The 11,047-nt window shown below is 64.0% G+C and overlaps 1 protein-coding gene across 1 annotated transcript; it reads left to right on the top strand.

Moving 5' to 3' along the window:
* Positions 1-893: 893 nt before the first annotated feature.
* DGAT1 (diacylglycerol O-acyltransferase 1) lies at positions 894-10,821 on the top strand. Its single transcript, XM_047842295.1, has 17 exons — positions 894-1,332; positions 5,793-5,880; positions 7,934-7,974; positions 8,068-8,153; positions 8,237-8,289; positions 8,469-8,574; positions 8,721-8,834; positions 8,964-9,038; positions 9,126-9,229; positions 9,333-9,371; positions 9,456-9,497; positions 9,590-9,634; positions 9,724-9,836; positions 9,914-9,979; positions 10,064-10,151; positions 10,240-10,302; positions 10,399-10,821. The coding sequence occupies exons 1-17, from the start codon at positions 1,130-1,132 to the stop codon at positions 10,552-10,554; spliced, it is 1,482 nt and encodes a 493-aa protein (XP_047698251.1). The 5' UTR covers positions 894-1,129; the 3' UTR covers positions 10,555-10,821.
* The last annotated feature ends 226 nt before the right edge of the window (positions 10,822-11,047 follow it).

Below are 11,047 nucleotides of genomic sequence, written 5' to 3'. Positions count from 1 at the left end.
TGAAATCCAGGGTGCTCACACTCCATGCCCTATGCAAAGATGTGTGTCAAGCTAAGGTGGAAGGCACACTTGCTCCCTAGCGGGTTGTACTGTGCGGTTGTGGAATGATACGGAAGCCTCTGGGTCCCCACCATCCGACACTCCAGGCTCCACGAGCCCTGGCAAAACTAGCCGGAGTGGAAGTGAGGGAGGCCCTGCAAGTCTGTGGAGGTGGGTGCAAGGGGGGCCGGGTGGAGGCGGGCCACAGTGTGGCCACGCGGGGATGGGAGTGGGGGGGGGGGGCTGCACCTCCCCTGTCCTTGCTGGGCACTTTGAGGTAGGGTCAGTGGGCCGGGCGGGCTTCCCAGGGACACGGGGCCTGGGAGGGCTTTCTCTTGCTCCATCTTTTGGTCCGGCGCTTGTTGGAACAACCTAAGCCGAAGTAAAGAGGGTGCTTCTGCGGTGGTAACCAGAGGGCTCGTGGAGCACAACTGCGTCGCGCCGCGCGCTCCGGAACCAACACGCTGGGTGGTGGGCGAGGCGAATCCCCAGGGACGTGGGCGGCCGGACGGTAACGCAAGAGGCATTTCTCCATAATCTACACCCCACACTGCGCGCCTCGGCTGGGGAATGACGAAACCCGGTGTTTACACAGTGGGAGAAGAAGCAGGCAAGCGGTCAGGGGCGGCCCGCAGCTGCCAGGAAGCCTGACGAGTTCCGCAGAGACGCTGAGGCCCGCGGGGCAGTGGCCCCGTCGCGGGCCGTCCGCCAGCAGACACGCTCCCGCCTGAGCCCCGCTACCGTGACTCCCAGCGTGCGCCGCGCTGGGCGGCCCCGGCTCCCAGGGTGCCGCGCGCGCGGGGGGGGGAGGGACCACGACTCCCAGAATACCCCTCGCGCCCGCGGACTACAAACGGGCGCGCGCCGCCGCGGCTGGCCAGTTAGAGGCTCCCGGAGAGCCCAGACCGTGGTCCTCGGGCTGCCCGGAGGGCGCGCGCTGATTGGCGGCCCGGGCCTGCGCGCGGGCTACGGCGTCCGGCAGGGGGCGGTGGCGGCCGTTGGCCGAGAGTCCGGAGGCGGGGCCGCGGGCCTTGGGCGCTGCGAGCCCGGCGGGCCACGACTCGGCCGGGACGGGGTGCGGGCTGAGGCAATGGGCGACCGCGGCGGCGCGGGCGGCTCCCGGCGCCGGAGGACGGGTTCACGGCCTTCGAGCCAGGGCGGCGGTGGGCCCACGGTGGCGGAAGAGGAGGTGCGGGACGTGGGCGCCGGGGGAGACGCGCCGGCGCCGACTCCGGCCCCGGACAAGGGCGAGGACGGAGACTCCGACGTGGGCAGCGGCCACTGGGATCTGAGGTAGCGAGGCGTCTCACCCCTAACCCCTGCCCGAGACCCTCCCCACATCCCCGGGCGTGACCGCAGCAGCGCGGGCTCCGAGTCGGAGAGCCTGGCTCCCGGACTTTGGCGTGGACAGGTGTGCCCCCCCTTGGGCCCCTGCGGGGGCACTGAGGCATAGGAGTGGAGAGTCACTTGCCAAGGTCACCCACGTGGGGGCCAGAGGGGATCCGGCGGCAGTCCGGCTTTCAGACCCCCGCCCCTCTCTCTACACATCCTCATGTGGGTCCTTAGGCTCTTCCTCAGGGTAACTCGGGACGCGGACCCCCAGGCCGGCTGGCTTCTGCTACGCACAAGTTTTCTGTGTCTGGAAGAAGGAGGGATCAGGTCGTTTGTAATTGAGGGGGTCTCTCCTGGGGGTTGTGAGGGGTGCCTTGGTGGTAGGAGGTCTCCCATAGGAGGGTGGACCTGCTGGGGAGGCAGCCGGCAGGAGCCTGGGACTGCCTGAGGGTCGGCACAGGGCAGCGTGAGAGTCTTTCTCTCCCTGCAGACCCTCCCAAGAGTCGTCTTCGCGGGGGTCCCTTCCTCCCTTCCTGACACACTCGTCCCTCCGTCACCCAGTGCCTGGCTGGGCTGGGGCCCTGCTTACCTTGTCAGAACAAGTTGGGTCCTATACTGGGACTCTCAACCCCTGGTTGGGGTACAGGAGAGGGGTTCGAAGTGCCCACAGGTGGGCACCCTGTTTATCTGAAGGTCTGGCGGGAAGGGGTTGGGGGAGGAAACCTGACTGACTGGGAGGACTTGGAAGGACAGGGTGTCGGCTGCCTCCAACCTCCTTCTCCCACTTCTGGCCTTCAGTGTGGCCCGGGTGTCCTCGGGGGCTCTGGCTTTGGGGGCGCCTTTGGGGCTAGAGGTTATCAAGGAGGAAGTGGGCAACCAGGCAGCCTGTTGGCAAGGATTTGCTCTCTCAGTACCCAAGAACGGAGGCTTTCTTCACTGTGCTGAGAGGGTGGGTGAGGTGGCCAGGGGCCTTGCCCTTGTGGTGCTCCCAGTCCACCTGAGAGATAAGATGATGTCAGCACTGAGCAGTGTGAGCAAAGGTCAGGCCCGGAGTCCCTGAAGGCGCTGTGGTGGAGGAGCAGAAGCGAGGAGGAGGGTGCCTTTCCTGCAGGGGTGGGGTTGGGGGGGGGGGCGGGGAAAGGGGCTTGTTTCCTGCGGGCCTGGGAAGGTGCTGAAGGAGGCTGCAAAGGACCGAGGGTCCTGGAGTCCCCTCTGCTAAGTGCCGGTCAGGAGGCAGGGGCGTGGCTAGCATGCTCTCCTCCAGGGGTGGCAGGAGTTGGTGTCCTTTTGTGTAAGATGGGGAGTGCTGACTTTGGGCCAAGTTGCACCTCTGGGATGGGCAGTCACTTCCCTGCTCTGCCAGGGCCAGCTGTCCAGAAGCCTCTCCCATGTCCCTGGGAGCTGGGCTGAGCAAGTGGCAGCCCCGTCTGCCAGGCCTGGAAGTCTGGGCCCCCTGGGAAGAGGAGCAGTAGACGGCAGGGGTGGGCCTGCCCAGGGCTGGGGAGGGAGCTGGCAAGGACGGTCCTCTCCCGGTCTCCAGGTCGTGCAGGCTGTGTGTGCTTGTTTCTCAAAGGCCGGTGACCCAGGGCCCAGAGGGCCGCCAGGGTCAGAGCTGGCTCTGGCTGCCCTCCTGGGATTTGGCTCCTACTCATCTCCTTGCCAGCCTCCTCTCAATTGTCTCCCCTCCCTTCTGCTTATTGCCTTTCCCTCCCTATTCCTCCTTGCTCCCTGGGCTCTAGGCCTCCTCCCCTCCCTGCACTTCCTGCTCGCCTTGGCCTGGGCAGGTGGGTCAGGCTCTGGGTGTGAACTCATTTCTTCCGGGCCATGGCCAGGTGTGGCTCTGGGGCAGGAAGGAGAGGGCACCCCACACACTGCCCGTGGCATCTGGCTCTCTGTTCATGGACACTCCCGGCAGGGCCTTCTAGTCTCAGGGCTCTCCCAGGGTGTTTGTTCCTGGGTTGCCCTCTGTTTCTTCCTTTCCGCTGGGGTCTTCCCAGATGCAGAGCCTGCCTCCTTACCTTGTACCCCAGGGCTCAGCCCCGAGGCCTGGTGAAGGAAGTGCTGAGGAAGTGGCAGCTGGGAGGAGAGCTGGCAGTCTGCCCCCTCCTGGCTCCCCTTGGCCCTGGAATTGGACCACGTGGTCCCCAGTTGTGATCCACACTTGAGGGCTGTGCCCCTGGGGAAGCTTTGAACTTTGGCCAGGCTTAGTTTTCCTTTGCACCTACCTCCCAAAGTTGATGGGAGAGTTGAGCGAGATGATACACGCGATGAGTTACAGTGGCCCTGGGGAGCAGGTGTGGGGCCGCTGGAAGGCACAGAGGTGTGGGTGGCCCTGGTAGTAGGGGAGAGGGTGACAAAGGTAGCTCTGGAGACTGTGGCCATATCCTGCCTGCCTGCCCTCTGGCCCACTGCTGCTGAGCGCACCGGCAAGGCTGGGCCTTATGGGTTTTGGTGGGTGGTGGGCTTCCTTCCCTGGGTCTCTGATGTGCGTGGAAATGGGGTTGCCTGGGGCAGGGGGATGGTCGGGAGCCCGGTGGGGGGACCTAGGGAGTGGGTGTGGGCAGGTTGGGAAGGCCTTGAGAGCCTGACACAGGAATCTGAAAAAGCTTTTATAGTATCATTTGGTGTCAGATATGGAAAACAATACCCGTTTCCACCCCTGTTTTCATCTTAGAGATTGCTGAAAATAAAGCCGGCATGGTCTCCTTGGTGGCCCGAAGCGGGCAAGGGGTCACACTGTTGTGAAACGCTGTGCAGATGGGGGTGGCAGGTTGTGGCACCAGGGCCTCTGGGACACTTCCAGTGAAAGTGGACAGATTCAAACTTGGCGGAAGGGCTGGGGAGGCCCCTGTCTAGTGGACAGGCCCAGAGATTGTCCCCTCTGGGGAGTGAGGCCCTGGACCTGTGCTGGCCTCACAGGAAAGCAAGTGCAGAGACTCGGGGAGAAGAGGGCCCCTGGTGGCCTCACCGCCAGGCCCAGGACAGACTGGGAAGCTGGATGCAAGGAGGTCAGACGTGGGCCAGGCGCGGTACAGACCTTGCCACTGCCCTCGCTAAAGAGTGCTGAGTAGCATCTCAGCCTTTCCAGTCCCTCACTTCCTGTGTGGCGCTGTCTAGGTGTTGACCCCGACCAAAGGAAGGCTTGCCACTGAGGAGGGGTCAGCACTGAGAGGACATCTGTGCTGTCGCGATTCTGGTGTGTACACCTGAGCCCACTTTTCCTACCTGGGTGTCTCAAGAGGTGGAGATGTGTGTCCCTGGCCTCATGTCTTACAAAACCGGAGGCCTTGCTCAATGTTGTGTGGGGCTTCTTGGTGGCATGGCAGCTGGGGTGGGGTGGGGCCGCAAACTGAGAGAGCTGGGAGCTGGGTCTGGGCCTTGCCCCAGCCGTGCTGTGGCCCTTCCTCTACCTCTGTGTCATCCGGAGGATCAGGCAGGGATGTGAGAATCTGCTTATGTGTCCCCGACCTCAGCAGTAGGTGGGAAGTCTCATGGGTGGGCACTGAAGTTGCCTTTTCCTGCTTCTGGGGGAGACCTCTCTGCCCTTAGGCATCTGGCACCTGGGTGGGCTCCTCTCGGCCCCCTCGCTCTGGGCAGGAACACAGCGCTCATCCTGTGGCCGAGCTGGGACAGGTTATGATTTTTGAGAAACAACCGGAGGCTACGTGAATGTATGAGGGTTGGGCCTCTGACCCCGGGAAGGTGCATGTACGTCCAGGTGCTCAGCTGGCCCTTGGCCTGGATCCCTGTGCACACTCAAAGCTGTGTAGGCCAAATGGAGGAGGAGGTTGTCTGAGGTCGGGTGGGGGGGGGGCCCTCAGGGTGCTGGGTGGTACGATAGGCTGACTCAGTGAGGCCCTCGCTTCTGCACAGCATTGCAGGTGGGCCTGTAGATCCTGGAATGGCCTCTTCCTGTGGGCCTATCACCACTCTGTAGCCAGCGTTCGTGGTGGCAGCCAGAGGCCTCTGGGGAGTGAGGCCAGGCTCTTGGCCTGGGGTGCTCCAGCTGCACGTAGCCCTGGGCTGGGCAGGGCCAGCTGTGCTGTTCTTGTTTGTGGCATGACCCTGCCCACTGCCTGGGAGGCCAGGCTTCTGGTGGCCCTGAGAGCTCATCCCTGCCTGGCTCTCCTGTGATTGTAGATGGGGAGTAGGATGTGTGGGCAGAAGAGAGGGCTGGGTGGGGCCCGGACCACCCTGCCGGGCCAGGATGGGTGAGAGCCGCTCAGGGGAAGGGGCTGGGGTCTGCCCTGCCCTGGGCCCTGAGGTTGGCTCCTGAGGGGCTGAACTTGGCTGGGCTCTTGGGCCCTGACCTGCCCTTGGACTTGGAGGAGTGAGCCCGCTTTTGGTCCTGCCCAGGGTTCTCATGGCCCAGGGTGCTCTGCTGGTGCCTACTTATGAGGGTGTGCCTCCTGCCCTACCAGGTGCCACCGCCTGCAAGATTCTTTGTTCAGCTCTGACAGTGGCTTTAGCAACTATCGTGGGATCCTGAACTGGTGTGTGGTGATGCTGGTGAGTAGCATGGTATCGGAGTAGGTGGCCCTGTGGCCAGGGCTCCGTTCGGGGCTGACCTTTGCCTGGGTACCAGCTCTGCCCTCTGGGGGAAAGGGGCCAGCGCTTATGTGGCTGGGTTGCGTGAGGCACTGGGCTGGCGGGGGGAAAGTTATGGTGATGGTCCCTGCATCGGCCACACACGCAACTCTCGTCCCTGTTGAATCCCAGGAACAGCACATGTGAGTGGTCTTGGGGGTCCAAAAAAGAGTTTCTTCTGCTGTTCTGAATGGCCCTTGTGGGCGTGGAACCCCTGGCAGGCCTGGCCTGGCGGGGAGCAGGGTTTAGCGGATGGCTCTTGGGCTTAGTCTGGCAGCCCCAAGCCCCGACTCTGAGGGCACCTGGCCTCTCTCCCTCAGCCTTTGTCCTAGGTGCCCCCACGAAGGGATTAGACAGAGCTCTTGCCTCCACCTCACCGTGTGGCCTGGCTGTGGCCCCTGCCTCTGGGGCCCGGTTCCCGCTGGCACCTTGTGGGGGTGGGGCCAGCAGCCCTGGCCCAGAAACAGCTAGAGCCCAGGGCTCAAAGGGGCAAGCCCACAGGGTGGGGCAGGGGGCAAGCTCCTGTCTGGGTCCAGCCCCCACCGCTCAGACTGATGTGGCCAGAGACCTTTGACCCTTGCCCCGACATGACGGCCTCGGGTACGGCTCCGGTGGTTACCCATGTGGAAGGGGCTCCAGGCACACCCACGCCCTCCCTGCCGGTGGCCCCAGGAGGCTCTCCAGGGAGCGGTGGGGGGCAACACAGTCTGGTGGGTGGGAAGCTGGCTAGGCAAGGGGATGGTGGGTCAAACGCCTGCCTGACGTCATCTCAGGAGGTGTTGTGTCCTTGGCCTCTGGAGGCCATGCTTGGGCTGGGTTTGTACTGGCAGCCTGAGCAGCAACCTGTGTTCCCTGCAGCCCTTGGGCCTGCCTGGCCCTTTGGCGCAGACCCAAAACCTTTCCCCTGCTTCCGGTGCCTGGCGCAGACCCAAAACCTTTCCCCTGCTTCTGGTGCCTCCACTGCCCCCTCGCTGAAGGAGATTGTGTCCCATGTTTAGGCTGCTTGCTGCGTCCCTCCGTGGCCTGGGTCTTGAGGTGAGCGCTGCCCGTTAGCAGCTCTGGCTCCTGCCTTCTGTGGGCTCTCAGGACAGGCCACTACCAGGTGTGACGGCAGCACATCTGTGCCTGGCAGGAGGTTGGCAGGTCAGGCGGGTGGCTTGGGAGGGCAGGACCCCCGTCCCTGTTTGTCATCTCTGTGCGAAGTCCTTACCTGGCAGTCAGGGGACCCATGAGTGTCCCCTTGCTGGCATCACTTTTCCACAGGACCTACCATGAGCCCTGGTCAGGGCCTGAGCTTGGGGCACTTGGCAGGGTGTGTGTGTTGTGGGTGGAGGAGGAGACCCAGGTGCCTGCAGAGGGAAGCCACTCCCCAGCCCCAGGCTGGAGCCAGGAGCCCAGCTTGAGGGGGTTTCTGCCCTTGGAAGCTGCTCTGGGGCCACGTGCCCAGGCTTGGATGCTACAGGGATAGCGGGAGAGGGGCAGGGGCCCAAGCACCAGGTGGCACTCCAGGCCTGGCTGCTGAGCCCCTTAGAACTCTGGTCCGCTGCTTCTCCCCACTCCCCAGGGTATGGGCACCCCTGGTGTGGCACCTGCCGCTCACCCAGGCACTGCAAGTTTTGGGTGAGGCACTGCAGGGACATTCTTGGGCAGGCTTGGGCCTTGGGGCCGTCACCAACCCAGTGGGACAGATGAGGGCTGCTAGGCGTCAGGTCATTTTGCAACACTGCAGACGCCAGTATCGTGTCTGGGGTGATGCGGGCAATGGCAATACTTGCTGTCCCTGCACCAGTGTGGGGTGAGGTGGGTGGTAAGTCTCAGCGTTGGCGTGGAGGTCAGACAGGGCTTGCGTCCTGGGTTTGCAGGTGCGGGTTGCCATCCGGACCCAGGGCTCCTGCCGCTATAGGTGCTGGGACGAGCTGGGGTGGGTGCCCTGTGGCCAAGGCTCATGGGGCTGTGCCCTTCCTCTCTCTTGCAGATCTTGAGCAATGCACGGTTATTTTTAGAAAACCTCATCAAGTGAGTGTCTTCCCCAGGGCCCCTACCCTGCCCCTGAGGCCTCTCCCCACCTGCTCAGGCCCTCATCCCCACCCCCCACTCCCCCATCCCCAGGTATGGCATCTTGGTGGACCCCATCCAGGTGGTGTCTCTGTTCCTGAAGGACCCCTACAGCTGGCCTGCCCTGTGCCTAGTTATTGGTGAGCTGGGAGCCAGGGAGGGCTTCGGGTGGGGACAGGCCTTGACCTGGGCCTGAATCGCCCCATGGCACTTCCATCCTCAGTGGCCAATGTCTTTGCTGTGGCTGCATTCCAGGTGGAGAAGCGCCTGGCAGTGGTAAGCAGTGCCTTCGTGTCCCCTGCCCTGCCTAGAGGTCTGCTCTCCTCATTAGGCCTGTGTTTCAGGCTGTGTGTAGCTTCCCTGGGAGGGCCTGTGCCCCAGGCCTGGCAGCCCTTCCCCAGGGAGTGGGGGCTCTGGCTGAGCACGCTGCCCCCGCCCCCCCCCCCCCCCCCCAGGGTGCCTTGACGGAACAGGCAGGGTTGCTGCTGCACGTGGTCAACCTGGCCACCATTCTCTGCTTCCCGGCTGCTGTGGCCTTGCTGCTTGAGTCCATCACTCCAGGTGTGCCCCTTCCCTCATCCCACCCGTTCCCACCTGTCTTGGGCCCGCAGGAGAGACCCAGGTCAACCACAGGGGCTGTGCCTGTGGCCGTGGCTCTCCCGCGGGTGGTGTGGGGGGGCTGTGGCCTGAGCCTGCCTCTCCCGCAGTGGGCTCCGTGCTGGCTCTGATGGTGTACACCATCCTCTTCCTCAAGCTCTTCTCCTACCGGGACGTCAACCTGTGGTGCCGAGAGCGAAAAGCTAAGGCCAAAGCCAAGTCTGGTGAGGGGCTGCCTGGGGCTGGGGCCTTGGAGCCTGTGCCACCTGCCATGGGGCCAGACCTGGGCAGCAGCGAGGCCTCACACGCCACCCCCCTACCCCCCCCACCCCCCCGCCCCAACTTGCTTGCAGCTTCTGCAGGTAAGAAGGCCAACGGGGGAGCGGCCCCGCGCACCGTGAGCTACCCAGACAACCTGACCTACCGTGGTGAGGACCGTTCCCGGGGTGTGGCTAGAGGGCAGCCAGGGAGGGATAGCATGGAGCAGGCCCCCTAGCCCCACCCTGCCATTCCAGATCTGTACTACTTCCTCTTTGCTCCTACTCTGTGCTACGAGCTCAACTTTCCCCGTTCTCCCCGCATCCGAAAGCGCTTCCTGCTGCGGCGGCTCCTTGAGATGGTGAGGATGGAGGCGGGGCGGTGGTGCCTCGAGGGGTTGGGGTTGGGGTTGGGGTCTGCTGGCTGCTGGGGGACTCAGCCTGCTGCTCTGCTTCTTCCCTCAGCTGTTCTTGACTCAGCTGCAGGTGGGGCTGATCCAGCAGGTATGCGGGGCCGGCGGGGCCGGGCCGGAGCGGGAGCGGGAGCTCAGGGTAGCCAGGGGGCTGACGGTGTGCCCTCTTTTGCAGTGGATGGTCCCCACCATCCAGAACTCCATGAAGCCTTTCAAGGTGAGGGGTCAGGCTCTCCTGTGGTGGGGTGGGGGATGACGGGTGGGGGTGGGGCTGCGGCTCGGGGAGCCAGCTCAGCTCTGTCTCTGCAGGATATGGATTATTCACGCATCGTCGAGCGCCTGCTGAAGCTGGCGGTGAGCCACGGGGCTGGGTAGGGTGGGGCACGAGTGAGCCGGTGGGTGGGGTGTTCTGGAACCTGGCACCTGCCTCCCCCCAACCACAGGTCCCCAACCACCTCATCTGGCTCATCTTCTTCTACTGGTTCTTCCACTCCTGCATGAACGCCGTGGCTGAGCTCATGCAGTTTGGAGACCGGGAGTTCTACCGGGACTGGTGGTGGGTGGCCTTGGGCGTGGGGCTGGGGGCTGGGCTATGGTGCCAGCTGGTCACTCACTGCCGCTGTCTGTTCCTAGGAACTCTGAGTCCGTCACTTACTTCTGGCAGAACTGGAACATCCCTGTGCACAAGTGGTGCCTCAGGTGGGCACGGGCAGGAATGAGCCTGGTGGGTGTGCGGTTTCGTGTGGTCCCGGGCACCCATCCCACGGCCCCCTCCCTCCACAGGCACTTCTACAAGCCCATGCTTCGACGGGGCAGCAGCAAGTGGGTAGCCAGGATGGGGGTGTTCTTTGCCTCGGCCTTCTTCCATGAGGTCAGTGCTCTGCAGGCATCATGGCCTCACCTTAGGGGTGTGTGTGTGTGGCCCGAAGTGGCAGCTGACCCTTTCACTCCCCCTGCAGTACCTGGTGAGCATCCCCCTGCACATGTTCCGCCTCTGGGCCTTCACAGGCATGATGGCTCAGGTGAGCATTCCCTCTGCAGCCACCCTCTCCCGCTGCCCCGGGAGCCGCCAGCCCTGTGGTCACTATGGCCCACTGACCGTGGCCCCGTGTCCCCAGATACCCCTGGCATGGATAGTGAGCCGCTTCTTCCAGGGAAACTACGGCAACGCAGCTGTGTGGCTGACGCTCATCATTGGGCAGCCAGTGGCCGTGCTCATGTATGTCCACGACTACTACGTGCTCAACTACGAGGCCCCGGTGGTCGGGGCCTGAGCTGCTCCACAGCAGGTCCTCGCTGCCGACGGCCGGGGCCCATCACCCACCTGTGTGCTAGGGAGGGGGCTCGGCTGTCCACTGCCTCCTCCCAGCCACGCCCCCCTCCCCCGGAAGGCCTCTCTGCCCTCATGGGGCTCCTTCCTGCCCTGCTCAGGGATGGCAGACCAGGCACAGGCCAGCGCTGGTGGGAAGTGCCAGTGCCCCAGGAATCTGTGTGATCCTGCCCAGGGGTCTGAGGAACTCAATAAAGTACTGTCCAGAGTGGCTGCCCTCAACCTGCTGGGGTTGTGGGGTGCTAGTTGTGCTCTTGGGAGGGGGAGCTGGGTCCCACCGGCCTTACTGGTGCCTATGCCCGTGTCTCCTGGGGTGCTGTGTCCTGGAACACCACTGGGCAGGGCACCATGGTGATGTTGAGGCTGGGGATGGGGGCCAGGTATTGGTGGTCAGGCAGATTCCTCCTCCCGGCACACAGCTCATCACAGGTGGCAAC

This window comes from Prionailurus viverrinus, chromosome F2 (assembly GCF_022837055.1).
Source record: "Prionailurus viverrinus isolate Anna chromosome F2, UM_Priviv_1.0, whole genome shotgun sequence".
NCBI lineage: Eukaryota > Metazoa > Chordata > Mammalia > Carnivora > Felidae > Prionailurus > Prionailurus viverrinus.
Note: the sequence above shows the minus strand (reverse complement) of the source record. Positions and strands in the feature narration are given on the sequence as shown.

What these genes read in the sequence shown, in the direction of transcription:
- DGAT1 (XM_047842295.1), top strand. Translation starts at nt 1,130, where the DNA reads ATGGGCGACCGCGGCGGCGCGGGCGGCTCCCGGCGCCGGAGGACGGGT. An exon ending in TGCGGCGGCTCCTTGAGATG is followed by an intron (nt 9,230 to 9,332) that starts GTGAGGATGGAG and finishes TTCTTCCCTCAG; the next exon opens with CTGTTCTTGACTCAGCTGCA. An exon ending in TCACAGGCATGATGGCTCAG is followed by an intron (nt 10,303 to 10,398) that starts GTGAGCATTCCC and finishes CCGTGTCCCCAG; the next exon opens with ATACCCCTGGCATGGATAGT.